General features: G+C 47.3%; 1 protein-coding gene and 1 long non-coding RNA gene across 2 annotated transcripts; one reads left to right on the top strand and one right to left on the bottom strand.

Annotated features, from left to right (window-relative positions):
- The first annotated feature begins 954 nt into the window (after positions 1–954).
- LOC120360540 (elongation factor 1-delta-like) lies at positions 955–1,970 on the top strand. The gene is given in 2 exon segments (XM_039460982.2): positions 955–1,194; positions 1,196–1,970. Coding segments are annotated over 2 exon segments (846 nt in total). The 5' UTR covers positions 955–1,023; the 3' UTR covers positions 1,871–1,970.
- A 6,961-nt stretch (positions 1,971–8,931) lies between these two features.
- Positions 8,932–12,142, bottom strand: LOC141580347 (uncharacterized). The gene is made up of 2 exons (XR_012512588.1): positions 10,277–12,142; positions 8,932–9,168 (listed from the first exon to the last, which is right to left on the bottom strand). It is a non-coding gene; the product is annotated as an uncharacterized LOC141580347 (long non-coding RNA).
- Positions 12,143–16,323: the final 4,181 nt, after the last annotated feature.

The following is a 16,323-nucleotide window of genomic DNA, read 5'->3' as shown; positions in this document are numbered from 1 at the left end:
CCAAAATTCTGGGATTACAGGCATAAACCACCATGTCCAGCCATTTTTTTTGGTAATTTTATCAAGTGCAGTCCTGGTGTCTTCCTTTCTATTTAAAGTGATTGAGAATCCTCTGATTTAATACTTAGTTATTCTCTTCTTTTTTCTTTCAGGGAGGCCAAACACATTTTCAAATAACCAGAGCATGTTGTAAAAGTGTGTACATGGTGGTGAGGGAGTGGCTCTCTATGTCAGGGTGGACATGATCCTTTGTTGAGTTTTCCCTTCATTCACAAGAGAAATCCTTCCTGCTGGTTGCTATCACAAAAGAGACACCATTCCTCCTGGGGCCTGCAAGAACTTACCTCCTTTTACACTGATCTCCGCAGGAGGAATCTCCCCAGGAGGGGGAAAAGCAGACTCAGTATTATTATGAATCTTTTCAAACCCTAAAGAGCCACATAGAAGTGAGCCATCCTGAGAACTCTCATAATTCATCTGGTAACTCAACAATTAGTGGGCTGGGCGCGGTGGCTCAAGCCTGTAATCCCAGCACTTTGGGAGGCCGAGGCGGGTGGATCACGAGGTCGAGAGATCGAGACCATCCCGGTCAACATAGTGAAACCCCGTCTCTACTAAAAATACAAAAAATTAGCTGGGCATGGTGGCACGTGCCTGTAATCCCAGCTACTCGGGAGGCTGAGGCAGGAGAATTGCCTGAACCCAGGAGGCGGAGGTTGTGGTGAGCCGAGATCGCGCCATTGCACTCCAGCCTGGGTAACAAGAGCGAAACTCTGTCTCAAAAAAAAAAAAAACAAAAACAATTAGTGGCAAAATATGTTCATTTGCTTCATCTATTCGGCCAACACACAGTGAGATCCCGTAACTGGTCCAGGGCAGCTGGATGTGAGGGATGCCACCACCATGAAAGATATACCTGCTCTCAGGAAGATTAAAATCTGATAGGGGCTCTCTCTCCTCAGGCGTCCCGCTTCCGCCCATTCCTCCTCCCCGGTCGCCGCGTCCTCGGCTGGCGTGAGAAAAATGGCCACAAATTTCCTCGTACATGAGAAGATCTGGTTCGACAAGTTCAAATATGACGATGCAGAAAGGAGATTCTACGAGCAGATGAACGGGCCTGTGGCTGGTGTTTCCCGCCAGGAGAACGGCGCCAGCGTGATCCTCCGTGACATTGCCAGAGCCAGAGAGAACATCCAAGAAATCCCTGGCCGGAAGCTCAGGCCCCGGGGCCTCCAGCAGCCCCGGCGGAGACCACAGCGAGCTCGTCGCCCAGATCGCCAGTCTGGAAGTGGAGAACCAGAGCCTGCGTGGCGTGGTGCAGGAGCTGCAGCAGGCTGTCTCCAAGCTGGAGGCCCGGCTGAATGTGCTGGAGAAGAGCTCACCCGGCCACCGGGCCACAGCCCCGCAGACCCAGCACGTGTCTCCCATGGGCCAAGTGGAGCCCCCAGCCAAGAAGCCAGCCACACCAGCAGGGGATGACAAGGACGATGACATTGACCTGTTTGGCAGCGACAATGAGGAAGAGGACAAGGAGGCGGCCCAGCTGCGGGAGGAGCGGCTGCGGCAGTACGCGGAGAAGAAGGCCAAGAAGCCCGCGCTGGTGGCCAAGTCCTCCATCCTGCTGGATGTCAAGCCGTGGGATGATGAGACGGACATGGCCCAGCTGGAGTCCTGTGTGCGCTCCATCCAGCTGGATGGGCTGGTCTGGGGGGCCTCCAAGCTGGTGCCTGTGGGCTACGGTATCCGGAAGCTGCAGATTCAGTGTGTGGTGGATGACGACAAGGTGGGGACGGACTTGCTGGAGGAGGAGATCACCAAGTTTGAGGAGCACGTGCAGAGTGTCGACATCGCAGCTTTCAACAAGATCTGAAGCCTGAGTGTGTGCGTGTGCGTGTGCGTGTGTGTGCGTGAGGCCCTGCCATGATTAAAAACTGAAACCGGCAAAATAAATAAATAAATAAATAAAAATAGGGGCCGGGCGCGGTGGCTCAAGCCTGTAATCCCAGCACTTTGGGAGGCCGAGGCGGGTGGATCACGAGGTCGAGAGATCGAGACCATCCTGGTCAACAAGGTGAAACCCCGTCTCTACTAAAAATACAAAAAGTTAGCTGGGCATGGTGGCACGTGCCTGTAATCCCAGCTACTTAGGAGGCTGAGGCAGGAGAATTGCCTGAGCCCAGGAGGCGGAGGTTGCGGTGAGCCGAGATCGCGCCATTGCACTCCAGCCTGGGTAACAAGAGCGAAACTCCGTCTCAAAAAATAAATAAATAAATAAATAAATAAATAAATAAAAATAAATAAAATAAAATCTGATAGGGAAGAGACATTAATCAAATAATCCGGCTTAAAAAATATGTATAATTACAACTCTCATAAGAATCAGGCAGAAAAGGTACACGGTGCCAGAGAAAGAGGTCAGGACTGCTTTCCTAACGAAGGGGTGGGACACCCATTACAGACTGAGCCAGGATTTGTGATGCTGGAAAGACAATGTCAGTGCAGCTGGATCTCATAGAGCCAAGTACCCATGGGCATTGGGATGGGTGGGGGAGGAGAGAGATGAAGCTGGAAATACAGGGCAATAGTTAGATCAAACAAAGCTTTATAGTTTTTTTGTCCAAGGAGCACCGAAGAATGGGAAACAGATTCGCATTTTGAAAACCCTTCCTCTCCCGCAGAGACAGCAGGAAGGTTGGGAGTGGGTGGAGGATTGCAGGGGAGCTGGCCATATGTTGGGGCTGCTGTAGTAGTTGCAGAGAGTCACAATAGGCTGGTGCTAGGCCAATGATATGAGCCATGGCGACAAGAGGAGGTAACACGGACAGGCCAGTAAAAGCAATTGTCACATTGGAGACTGCAGAAACTACAGAACAGCCCTTAACAAAATGCTGTGAAGTCCATGCAGTAGATTTCTTCTCACAATATTGTAGAGATATCCACTGTGTGTCAGGGTGTTTCTTTCACATTTCTTTCTTTCTTTTTTTTTTTTCCCAGACGGAGTTTTGCTCGTTACCCAGGCTGGAGTGCAATGGCGCGATTGTGGCTCACTGCAACCTCCGCCTCCTGGATTCAAGCAATTCTCCTGCCTCAGCCTCCCGAGTAGCTGGGACTACAGTTGCGTGCCACCATGCCCAGCTAATTTTTGTATTTTTAGTAGAGACTGGGTTTCACCATGTTGACCAGGATGTCACATTTCTTCTCATTCTAGAGAAGGGTATGTCAGCTCAGATTCCATCTACGGGGAAAAAGTTTGATAAATGAGTTTTCAGGTTGGGCAAGGTGGCTCACATCTGTAATCCCAGCACTTTAGGAGGCCAAGTTGGTGGATCACTTGAGGCCAGGAGTTTGAGACTATCCTGGGCAGCATGGTGAAACCCCATCTCTACTAAAAATACAAAAATTTGCCAGGCATGATGGTGCATGCCTGCAGTCCCAGCTACTCGGGAGGCTGAGGCAGGAGAATCACTTGAACCCAGGAGCAGAGGTTGTAGATTGTGCTACTGCACTCCAGCCTGGGTGATAGAGCCAGACCTTGTCTCCAAAAAAGTGAGTTTTCAGGCAATGGCATAGTAGTGAGGAATCTTTCTCGAGGCTGCCATTTCCCTCCCATGCAAAGCTGTAAAGCAGAGATGGTCCGATTTTAAGGATTCCTAAACGTTCATTTTCTACTCTATCACTCATTGTATCATAACCTGCTCTAGGAAACTAACTGATAAACAAATTCTCGCAAGCATATAAAGAAAAAGCATATGAATGACTTCTCCCAAAGAGTATTTATGTTTTAATATCTAAAGGAATTAATCTCTAATTATGGAAGGCCAGGCATCAGTCAACAAATGGGAAAAAGTATTTGGGGTCAGGCATGGTGGCTCACACCTATAATGCCAGCATTTTGGGAGGTTGAGGCAGGAGGATCACCTGAGCTCAGGAGTTCAAGACCAGCCTGGGCAATTTAGCAAGATCCCAGTCTCTCAAAAAAATTTTTTTAATTACCTGTGGACAATGGTTCACACTGTAATCTCAGCACTTTGAGAGCCTGAGGCAAGAGGTTTGCTTGAGCCCAGGTGTTTGAGACCAGCCTGCGCAAGATGGACTCCATTTCTTTTCTTTTCTTTTTTTAAAGACGGGGTTTCACCATGTTGGTCAGGCTGGTCTTGAACTCCCGACCTCAGGTGATTCGCCTGCCTTGGCCTCCAAAGTGCTTGGATTACAGGCGTGAGCCACCACGCCTGGCCCCAATGGACCCCATTTCTTAAAAAAAAAAAAAAAAATTAATTGGCCAATAAGGTTGAGTACAGTGGCTCATGCCTCTAATCCCAGCAATTTGGAAAGCCAAGGTGGGTGGATCACGAGGTCAGGAGTTCAAAACCAGCCTGGCCAAGATGGTGAAACCCTGTCTCTACTAAAAATACAAAAAATTGCCAGGCGCAGTGGCTCAAGCCTGTAATCCCAGCACTTTGGGAGGCTGAGGCGGATGGATCACGAGGTCAAGAGATCAAGACCATCCTGGTCAACATGGTGAAACCCCGTCTCTACTAAAAATACAAAAAATTAGCTGGGCATGGTGGTGCATGCCTGTAATCCTAGCTACTCAGGAGGCTGAGGCAGGAGAATTGCCTGAACCCAGGAGGCGGAGGTTGCGGTGAGCCAAGATTGCGCCATTGCACTTCAGCCTGGGTAACAAGAGCGAAACTCCGTCTCAAAAAAAAAAAAAAATACAAAAAATTAGCCGGGCATGGTGGTGGGTGCCTGTAATCCCAGCTACTCGGGAAACTGAGGCAGAGAATTGCTTGAACAATTGCTGGAACCTGGGAGGCAAAGGTTGCAGTGAATCAAGATTATGCCACTGTACTCCAGTCTGGGCAACAGAGCAAGACTCCATCACAAAAAAATAAAATAAAAATTAGTTGGTGTGGTGACACATGCCTGTAGTCCCAGCTAGGAGGCCAGGAGTTCCAGATAGCAGTGAGCTATGATCTCACCACTGCACTTCAGCCTGGGTGACAAAGCAAGACCTTGTCTCTAAAAAAAAATCAATTAATTAAATTTTTTTTTTTTTTTTTTTTTTTTTTTTTTTGAGACGGAGTTTCGCTCTTGTTGCCCAGGCTGGAGTGCAATGGCGCGATCTCGGCTCACCGCAACCTCCGCCTCCTGGGTTCAGGCAATTCTCCTGCCTCAGCCTCCTGAGTAGCTGGGATTACAGGCACGCGCCACCACGCCCAGCTAATTTTTAGTATTTTTAGTAGAGACGGGGTTTCACCATGTTGACTAAAATTTAAAAAGAATGTGATCTTGGCCGGGCGCGGTGGCTCAAGCCTGTAATCCCAGCACTTTGGGAGGCCGAGGCGGGTGGATCACGAGGTCGAGAGATCGAGACCATCCTGGTCAACATGGTGAAACCCTGTCTCTACTAAAGGTGCAAAAAATTAGCTGGGCATGGTGGCGTGTGCCTGTAATCCCAGCTACTTAGGAGGCTGAGGCAGGAGAATTGCCTGAGCCCAGGAGGCGGAGGTTGCGGTGAGCCGAGATCGCGCCATTGCACTCCAGCCTGGGTAACAAGAGCGAAACTCCATCTCAAAAAAAAAAAAAAAAAAAAAAGAATGTGATCTGTATGCTTGACAGTTCCCGGTTTATATCTTCCCCGCCTGATCCTCCTCTGAGTTCCAGACCACTCCATCCAGCTGTTGATCAACCATCTCTGCTTGGACATCTTACAAGCATTTCTTTTTTTTTTTTTTTTTTTTTTTTGAGACAGAGTCTCACTCTGTCACCAGGCACTAAGCTGGAGTGCAGTGGCACAATCTCGGCTCACTGCAACCTCCGCCTCCCAGGTTCAAGCAATTCTCCTGCCTCAGCCTCCCGAATAGCTGGGACTACAGGCGCATACCACCACGCCCAGCTAATTTTTGTATTTTTAGTAGAGACGGGGTTTCACCATGTTGGCCAGGATGGTCTCGATCTCTTGACCTCGTGATCCGCCCACCTCAGCCTTCCAAAGTGCTGGGATTACAGGTTTGAGCCACCGTGCCCGGCCTCTTACAAGCATTTCAAATGTAATGTGTCCAAATCAGAACTCTTATTTTGTTTTGTTTTGTTTTGAGATGCAGTTTAGTTCTGTCGCCCAGGCTGGAGTGCAGTGGCACGATCTCAGCTCACTGCAATCTCTGTCTCCCAGATTCAAGAGATTCTATTGCCTCAGCCTCTTGAGCAGCTGGGACTACCGGTGCATGCCACCATGCCCAGCTAATTTTTGTATTTTTAGTAGAGACGGGGTTTCACCATGTTGACCAGGCTGGTCTTGACCCCGTGATCTTCCCACGATGACCTCCCAAAGTACCAGGGTTACAGGCATGAACCACTGTGCCTGGCCCCAAATCAGAACTCTTAATTTCCCAATCCCCAGCAATCCAGACTTCTCTAACTCAGTAAATGACAACATCAGACACTCAGAAACCTGGGGTGAGGCTAGGGGGCATCCTAGACTCCTCCCTCTCTGTATTAGTTTCCTGTGGCTGCTGTAAAATAACAGCAATGGATTTTCTCACAGTTCTGGAAAGCAGAAGTCTGAAAGCACGGTGTCAGCAGGGCTGCTCTCCCTGTGGATGTCTCAGGGAGAAACCTTCCTTGCCTCTTGCAGCTTTCTGGTGGCTCTAGGTGTTCTTCGTGGCTGGTATCACTCAAATTTTATTTTTTCTTCTTCTTTTTTTTTTTTAAACACATACCTGTTTATTAGGAAGGATATTATAAAGGACACAGATAAAGAGGCACATAAGATATGTAGGGTGAGGCACAGGGGAAGGAGTGTGGAGCCACCATGCCCTCCTTGGGTGTCACCTTCCAGGAACTTCCACGTGTTCAGCTGTCTGGAAGTTCACTGAATCCAGTCCTCTTGGGTTTTTCTGGAAATTTCATGACATCAGGATTTCTTCCCCCTGGTTATAGTGTGGGATCCTCTCATGGGAAGGTCTTAAGACCCACAATTGGAAAGTCAGGAGGACATTAGAGTGGAAGCGGGGCTGGAGAAGGTCAGAGGCCTGCCTTGAGGCCTAACACAGCCAACATTCCAACAGCAGACTCTAACAGGGGCTATGGGAGTTATGAGCTAAGAGCCCTGGGTAAAAATCAATAATACGCATCATAACACCACAGGCCACCTGTTGGTTGTCAACTACGTTTTTTTTTTCTCTCTCTCTCTCTATACACACACGCACACACACACACACACACACACGCACACACACACACAATTTTATATTATATATATACACATTATATATATATATATATATTACACACACACACAGTCATGAATAATCCAGACCATCATATTGTTTCATGAACCCAAAACTATGTGAGGCAGATCTTAATTAATTTAGAAAGTTTATTTTGCCAAGGTTAAGGACACAGCTGTGACACAGACTCAGGAGGTCCTGACGTGTGCCCAAGGAGGTTGAATTAGAGCTTGCTTTTATATCTTTTAGGGAGACATAAGACATAAGTCGCCTGGCGCGGTGGCTCAAGCCTGTAATCCCAGCACTTTGGGAGGCCGAGGCGGGTGGATCACAAGGTCGAGAGATCGAGACCAACCTGGTCAACATGGTGAAACCCCGTCTCTACTAAAAATACAAAAAAAAATTAGCTGGGCATGGTGGCGCGTGCCTATAATCCCAGCTACTCAGGAGGCTGAGGCAGGAGAATTGCCTGAACCCAGGAGGCGGAGGTTGCAGTGAGCCGAGATCGTGCCATTGCACTCCAGCCTGGGTAACAAGAGCGAAACTCCGTCTCAAAAAAAAAAAAAAAAAAAAAAAAAAAAAAAAAAAAAAAAGAAAAGAAATCGAGACCATCCTGGTCAACATGGTGAAATCCTGTCTCTACTAAAAATACAGAAAACTAGCTGGGCATGGTGGCACGTGCCTGTACCCCCAGCTACTCAGGAGGCTGAGGCAGGAGAATTGCTTGAACCCAGGAGGCAGAGGTTGCGGTGAGCCGATATCGCGCCATTGCACTCCAGCCTGGGTAACAAGAGTGAAACTCGCCAGGCGCGGTGGCTCAAGCCTGTAATCCCAGCACTTTGGGAGGCCGAGGCGGGTGGATCACGAGGTCGAGAGATCGAGACCATCCTGGTCAATGTGGTGAAACCCCGTCTCTACTAAAAATACAAAAAATTAGCTAGGCATGGTGGCACGTGCCTGTAGTCCCAGTTACTCAGGAGGCTGAGGCAGGAGAATTGCTTGAACCCAGGAGGCAGAGGTTGCGGTGAGCCGAGATCGCGCCATTGAACTCCAGCCTGGGTAACAAGAGCGACACTCTGTCTCAAAAAAAAAAAAAAAGAGTGAAACTCCGTCTCAAGAAAAAAAAAAAAAAAAAAGACCTAAGTCAATACATGTAAGATCTGAGTTGGTTCAATCTGGAACATTGGGACAAGTCAAAGCAGGGTGGTCACCGGGCGCGGTGGCTCACGCCTGTAATCCCAGCACTTTGGGAGGCCCAGGCGGGTGGATCACGAGGTCGAGAGATCAAGACCATCGTGGTCAACATGGTGAAACCCCGTCTCTACTAAAAATACAAAAAATTAGCTGGGCATGGTGGCGCGTGCCTGTAATCCCAGCTACTCAGGAGGCTGAGGCAGGAGAATTGCCTGAACCCAGGAGGCGGAGGTTGCGGTGAGTCGAGATTGCACCATTGCACTCCAGCCTGGGTAACAAGAGTGAAACTCCGTCTCAAAAAAAAAAAAAGAAAAAAAAAAAAAAAAAAAAAGAGCAGGGTGGTTATGAGCAGATTTAAAATTTTTCTAACTGACAATTGGTTTAAAGAGTTACTATCAATAGAAACAAATATCTGGGTTACAATAAGGGGCTGTGGAGAGCAATGTTTTATCATGCAGATGAAGCCTCCAGGTAGCCAGCCTCAGAGATAATAGATTGTAAATGCTTCTTATCAGACTTACGATCTGTGTTGATGTTAATGCTGGTTGGCATTTTCCAAATTCCAAAAAGTAGAAGGGTACAGTGAGGCACGTCACGCCTCCTTTCCATCAAGGAACTAGTTTTTCAGGTTAACTTCCAAATGCCCTTCACCAGGAGGAGGGGTCCATTCAGATGGCTGGGGGACCCTGAGCTAAGAGATAGTGTTATCTCTTACTGTGAGACTCTGGAGTTTTTGAGTTGCCTAAAATGCAATGGAAAGAAAAAAGAAAAACAACAACAACAACAAATATAGACTTATCCTCAATTAATAACCCATTTATTCATTCTCTTTTTTCTTTTTCCCACATAAGATCTTGATCTATTGCCCAGGCTGGAGTGCAGTGGTTTGATCATGGCTCACGGAAGCCCTGACCTTCTGGTTTCAAGCAAACCTCCAGGGTCTAGCTATCCCCCTACCTTAGCTCCTGAGTAGCTAAGACCACAGGGACATGCCATCATTCCCAGCTAAATTTTAAAACACTGTCCCATAGAGCTGGGTTTTACCATGTTGGCCAGGCTGGCTCAGATTCTTGACCTGAAGTGACCCATCCAACTTGGCCTCCTCAAGTACTGGGATGACAGGCATGACCACAACACCCAGCCTTAATTTCTTTACTCGAAGTTACTGTTTTTCTTTCTCTCCATTAATACTAAAACTTTTTTACCTTTGGAAGGGACATTAGAATTGCTGCTGTCTAGTCTAAATTTCAGGTAGCAAAACAAATCTAGCAAGTATGTCCTCCTCAATCCATTCTCATTCAGATAGGGTAAGGTTACATAGGTGTACAACTAGTGAGGTTTTTTTTTTTTTTTTTTTTTTTTTTGAGACGGAGTTTTTGCTCTTGTTACCCAGGCTGGAGTGCAATGGCGCGATCTCGGCTCACCGCAACCTCCGCCTCCTGGGTTCAGGCAATTCTCCTGCCTCAGCCTCCTGAGTAGCTGGGATTACAGGCACGCGCCACCATGCCCAGCTGATTTTTTTTTTTTTATCTTTAGTAGAGACGGGGTTTCACCATGTTGACCAGGATGGTCTCGATCTCTTGACCTCGTGATCCACCCGCCTCGGCCTCCCAAAGTGCTGGGATGACAGGCTTGAGCCACCACGCCTGGCCTAGTGAGCTATTTTTACTACCAGGCAGTATAGCGGCATTCACTGTTTGCCGCAATTTTGCTAGATGGGGTGAAGGTACGCCCACCTCAGTCATGCCCTTAGGAATTTTGACATAAGGTTTAACAACATGGTTCCTTTTTTTTTCTTTTTTTTTTTTTGCTTACAAATCTGGTTCACGGCCAGGCTCAGTGGCTCATACCTGTAATCCCAGCACTCGTTGGGAGGCCAAGGCAGGTGGATCACCTGAGGTTGGGAATTCAAGACCAGCCTGACCAACATGGAGAGACCTCATATCTACTAAAAATACAAAAAACAAACAAACAAACAAAAAACAACAAATTAGCTGGGCATGGTAACACATGCCTATAATTCCAGCTACTCAGGAGGCTGAGGCAGGAGAATTGCTTGAACCTTGGAGGCAGAGGTTGCAGTGAGTGAAATCCACACCATTGTACTCCAGCCTGGGCAACAAAAGCGAATCTCCATCTCAAAAAAAAAAAAAAAAAAAAAGCCTCTGAACACCTCCCAGGAACAACTACTAGAACTTTGGACTAGAGAATTTTTCCTCTTGATGGGCCTTGCTATGAAACATTAGCTGAAGCTACCTGTATACCACCTGAAATACCCATGCAGTCTCTGGTGATGTCAGAGAAAATCTTTTTTTTTGAGATAGGTTTTGCTATGTTGCCCAGGCTGGTCTCTAATTCCTGGGCTCAAGCAATCCTCCTATTTCAGCCTCCCAAAGTGCTAGCATTACAGATATGAGCCACTATGCTTAGCCAGAGAAACATTCTAATGAGGACACAGTATCCAAAAGAGTTTCATAATAAAATGAGAATGGTTTATAGAGGATCATGCTACCTGGGGAATGCAGGGAGTTGCTTTTCCACTATGACTGACTCTGGAACCATGTGAGAAACTGCTGGATTCTACAGTGCACAATGAACAGCTCTCAGCCGACTAACCAATAGCTGCTTCATTTGTGAATGGCAATTCCAAGGCACAAAATGCTGGGAAGAACTGTTCTGTCTCAGCAAGAGTGACAGGGACTGCTGACGGCTGTGGAACGGTCTGTGATGGGAAGGCCCTGAACATAGTTGGCTAGTGAGACAGAAGTTGGTAGCCGTGGGGGGCTAGACATGGGTCTTCACAGGAATACACGTTGACTCAAGTGGGCTTTGCTTATCCAGTGGAAATGAAAACAGAGTGCCATTAAAAAAGAAAGAAAAAGCCAGGCACGGTGGTTCAAGCCTGTAATCCCAGCACTTTGGGAGTCCGAGGCAGGTGGATCACAAGGTCAAGAGATCGAGACCATCCTGGTCAACATGATGAAACCCCATCTCTACTGAAAATACAAAACATTAGCTGGGCATGGTGGCACGTGCCTGTAATCCCAGCTACTCAGGAGGCTGAGGCAGGAGAATTGCCTGAACCCAGGAGGCGGAGGTTGCGGTGAGCCAAGATCGCGCCATTGCACTCCAGCCTGGGTAACAAGGGTGAAATTCCGTCTCAAAAAAAAAGAAAAAGAAAAAAAGAACAGATGATGTTGCCAGGATTTGGACAGCCAACCATCATTTCTTCAGATTAAGGAACACACTGTACAGCCCATAATTTCTTGCAATGGGCAGACAGATACCCTCCTTAGAGTAACAGTTTGTGTCAGGCCTCTATGTGCAAGCCCGAACCCAGAAAGTCTAAAGTCCTGCTTGCCTTGGCTGATCACACTCTGCCCCCCACTGCCAACTCCTGCATTCGCCATGATCCCTGATCGCCCAGCGGAGCTTCCTTAGGATATAAGCTTCCCCTCCCCTCCCCTACCATCTTAACTACTCTTTTTTTTTTTTTTTTTTTTTAATGAGACAGAGTTTCGCTCTTGTTACCCAGGCTGGAGTGCAATGGCGCGATCTCGGCTCACCGCAACCTCCGCCTCCTGGGTTCAGGCAATTCTCCTGCCTCAGCCTCCTGAGTAGCTGGGATTACAGGCACGCGCCACCATGCCCAGCTACTTTTTTGTATTTTTAGTAGAGACGGGGTTTCACCATGTTGACCAGGATGGTCTCGATCTCTCGACCTCATGATCCACCCGCCTCGGCCTCCCATAGTGCTGGGATTACAAGCTTGAGCCACTGCGCCCGGCCCCATCTTAACTACTCTTATCCCACCTGCGATTGTAACTGAACTTATGGTAATCTATACTCCTTGCCCCTGTCCCCACCACTGTAACTGATTTTACTCTAACTTTTCACTGCCCATCCCAAACCTATAAAACCAACTCCTATCCCTCCGCCCTTCCCTAATGCCCTTTTTGGCCTTAGCCCACCTGCACCCAGATGAATAAACAGCCATGTTGTCCACACAAAGCCTGTTTGGAGGGTCTCTTCATTCAAAGCACATGTTTTTAACAGTTTGATGGAGAAGTGGTGCGCAATTGAAACACTGTCTAAATCAAGGGGAGATAAGAGCTTGCTGGGCTGGGTTACACACCTTCATGAGTGTGTGCTCACGCTCAGCATGAATAGGACTAGTGTGGCCCTGCTACGATTTTTCTGTTTTTCTGATTGACCTGGGAAAGAGAAACGTGGTTGGGGAGGATGCTGGTATGACTATGAAGTCCTTGCCAAGGGAGGAGTATGCCAGTATAACAACTATAATTTTTTACTTTTTCCTGAAATTATCTTGAAATCTTTCTTTCCTCCCCGACTGATGCAGTGGCCCTAGGACCAGGGCTGCAAGTACAAGTGCTGGAACAGCAGATGCGATCTCAGCTCCTGCAACCTCTGCCTCCTGGGTTCAACTGATTCTCCTGCCTCAGCCTCCCGAGTAGGTGGGATTATAAGCACCAGCCACCACCCAGCTAATTTTTGTATTTTTAGTAGAGATGAGATTTCACCATGTTGGCCCGGAACTCCTGATGTCAGGTGATCCACCCACCTCAGCCTCCTGAAGTGCTGGGATTACAGGTGTGAGCCACTATGCTTGGCCCAGAGGCTTTTGCCATAAATCCCAGGAAATACTCTGCAGAGGGTTAGCAAGTGGAGAATTTGTCCCTGTCAGCACTCTAGCTTCTTCTCTGCACTATATGAGCTTGGGCAATCTAACTGGTTCCCATTTAGCATGTCCAATTACTGTTGTTTGAAGCGCAGGTTCACATGCCTTATGTTTTACAGTACCAGGTTGTGAAAACATTCCCCAATCAGATAAAATGTTCATTCCCATAGCACAACCAGGTAGAAGAGATGTGGCCGGGGAGGTGGCTCATGCCTGTAATCCTAGCACTTTGGGAGGCTGAGGCAGGTAGATCACTTAAGCTAAGAAGTTTAAGACCAGCCTGGCCAATGTAAGTTTTTTTAGACTGACTGACTACACCATAGACTGCATGGTAACCTCTGTGATCTACATATACACCTCCAGATGAGTTCCTGGAACTAGAAAGTCTGAAATAACCAGAAAACCACAAAAAGGAGAAGAATAACCAATCCCTGCAGCGCCTAATTAACTTTGACACATTCTTCTGTTGTTCCTTATTCCCGCCTCAACTGATAAGGCAACTGGACTTTGTAACCGACCCTGCTCAACTGATAGGTCAACCTCATGACTCCAGACCCTACCACCCACTCCCAGCTTGCAAAAACTGCCCTGAACTGTAACTTCTATAACTTTCCACTGCCTATCCCAAACCTACAAAACCAACTCCTCTCCCATTGCCCTCCACTTACTCTTTTTTTGGACTCAGCCCACTCTCACCCAGGTGAATAAACAGCCTTGCTGCTCACACAAAGCTGTTTAGGGGGTCTCTTCATTCAGAGCCTGCATAACAGCCAACATGATGAAACCTTGTCTCTACAGAAAATACATCTATTAGCCAGTGTGGTGGTGTGTAGTAGTGGCAGCTACTTGGGAAACTGAGGCATGAGACTCACATGAGCTTAGGAAACAGAGGTTGCAGTGAGCCAAGATTGTGCCACTGCACTCCAGCCTGGATGACAAAGTAAGACTCTGTCTCAAAAAAAAAAAAAACAAAAACAAAAACAAAAACAACAACAACAAAAAAAAGATGCAACCACTTCACATTAAGTGTAATCAAATATGCCAATTTTCATAATTCTACCAGCCCCTACATTTTATGTTCTTGTTTCATTAACTTCTCTTTCCCATCCCCAGGCCATTTTACCTTCTCTTGTGCAAAAGTCTCTGGGTCCCCAGCCAAGGATTGAGCCAAAGGACCCTGGCCCTTTTGTCAATCTTTTTTTTTTTTTTTTTTTGAGACGGAGTTTCACTCTTGTTACCCAGGCTGGAGTGCAATGGCGCGATTTCGGCTCACCGCAACCTCCGCCTCCTGGGTTCAGGCGATTCTCCTGCCTCAGCCTCCTGAGTAGCTGGGATTACAGGCACGCGCCACCATGCCCAGCTAATTTTTTTGTATTTTTAGAAGAGACGGGGTTTCACCATGTTGACCAGGATGGTCTCGATCTCTTGACCTCGTGATCCACCCGCCTCGGCCTCCCAAAGTGCTGGGATTACAGGCTTGAGCCACCGCGCCCGGCCTCATTTTTTGTATTTTTGGTAGAGACGGGGTTTCACCATGTTGACCAGGATGGTCTCGATCTCTTGACCTCGTGATCCACCTGCGTCAGCCTCCCAAAGTGCTGGGATTACAGGCTTGAGCCACCACGCCTGGCCTAAGATCAGATTTTTATTGTAACCTCTGCCTTCCAGCTTTTTACATTTTTCTAACTGAGAAAAACACAGCAAACTGGTTTGGGCCTTTAATTGTGGGAGATCCAGAAGGGCCTCCCTTTGGTTCACTCAACCTTCAATAGCATTAAAACTTTTATTGTAACCTCATCAATTTTCATTTTATTAATTCCATTTCTTAATAACCATATAAAGATTTCCACCCTGCTGGGATGAGTCCCATGACTCTCTGCTTTCTTTTTCTTCTTTTATTTTATTTATTTATTTTGAGACAGGGTCTCACTCTGTTGCCCAGGCTGGTTTGCAGTGGTGTGATTGTGGCTCACTGTAGTCTTGACCTCCCAGCTCAAGTTATCCTCCTATCTCAGCTTCCCAAGTTCCTGGGACAACAGGTGTGCACCACCATGCCCTGCTAATTTTTTCATTTTTTTGTATAGATAGGGTCTTGCTTTGTTGTCCAGCCTTCTCTTTCTTCATAGTTTCACCCCATTACCTTATTTATTCACCTCATTTCTTAATAACTATTTAAAAATTTACTGGCTGGGTGCAGTGGCTCACACCTGTAATTCCAGCACTTTGGGAGGCAGAGGCAGGTGGATTATTTGAGGTCAAAAGTTTGAGACCAGCCTGGGTAATATGGTTAAACCCTGTCTCTACTAAAAATACAAAAAATGGCTGGGCATGGTTGCTCACGCCTGTAAATCCCAGCACTTTGGGAGGCCAAGGTGGGCAGATCATGAGGTCAGGGGTTTGAGACCAGCCTGATCAACATGGTGAAACCCCATCTTTACTAAAATACAAAAATTAGCTGGGTGCCTATAATCTCAGCTACTCAGGAGACTGAGGCAGGAGAATCGCTTGAACCCAGGAGGCAGAGGTTGCAGGGAGCTGAGATCGTGCCACTGCACTTCAGCCTGGGTGATAGAGTGAGACTGTCTCAAAAACAAAAACAAAAACAAAAACAAAAACAAAATTTAGCCAGGTGGTAGTGGCGCACACCTGCAATCCCAGCTACTCCAGAAGCTGAGGCCGGAGAATTGCTTGAGCCTGGCAGGCAAAGGTTAAGGTAAGTTGAGATCAAATTGCTATACTCCAGTCTGGGTGACAGAGCAAGACTCCATCTAAAAAAAACTTTTAAAAAATAAAAAATTACATTACATTAAAAAAAAAATCATTCATGCCTGTAATCCCAGCACTTTTTTTTTGTTGTTGTTATGTTTTGTTTTGTTTTGTTTTTTGAGACGGAAATCTTGCTCTATCACAAGGCTGGAGTGTAGTGGCACCATATAGGCTCACTGCAACCTCCACCTCCCGGTTCAAGTAATTCTCCTGGCTCAGCTTCCTGAGCAGCTGGGTCTACAGGTGCATGCCACCACACCCAGCTAATTTTTTATATTTTTAGTAGAGATGAGGTTTCACCATATTGGCCAGGCTGGTCTTTAATTCCTGACCTCATGCTCCACCCCCCTCAGCCTCCCAAAGTGCTGGGATTACAGGCGTGAACCACTGGCCCGGCCCAATCCCAGCACTTTGGGAGGCTGAGGTGGGTGG

This window comes from Saimiri boliviensis, chromosome 11 (genome assembly GCF_048565385.1).
Source record: "Saimiri boliviensis isolate mSaiBol1 chromosome 11, mSaiBol1.pri, whole genome shotgun sequence".
Taxonomy (NCBI): domain Eukaryota; kingdom Metazoa; phylum Chordata; class Mammalia; order Primates; family Cebidae; genus Saimiri; species Saimiri boliviensis.
Note: the sequence above shows the minus strand (reverse complement) of the source record. Positions and strands in the feature narration are given on the sequence as shown.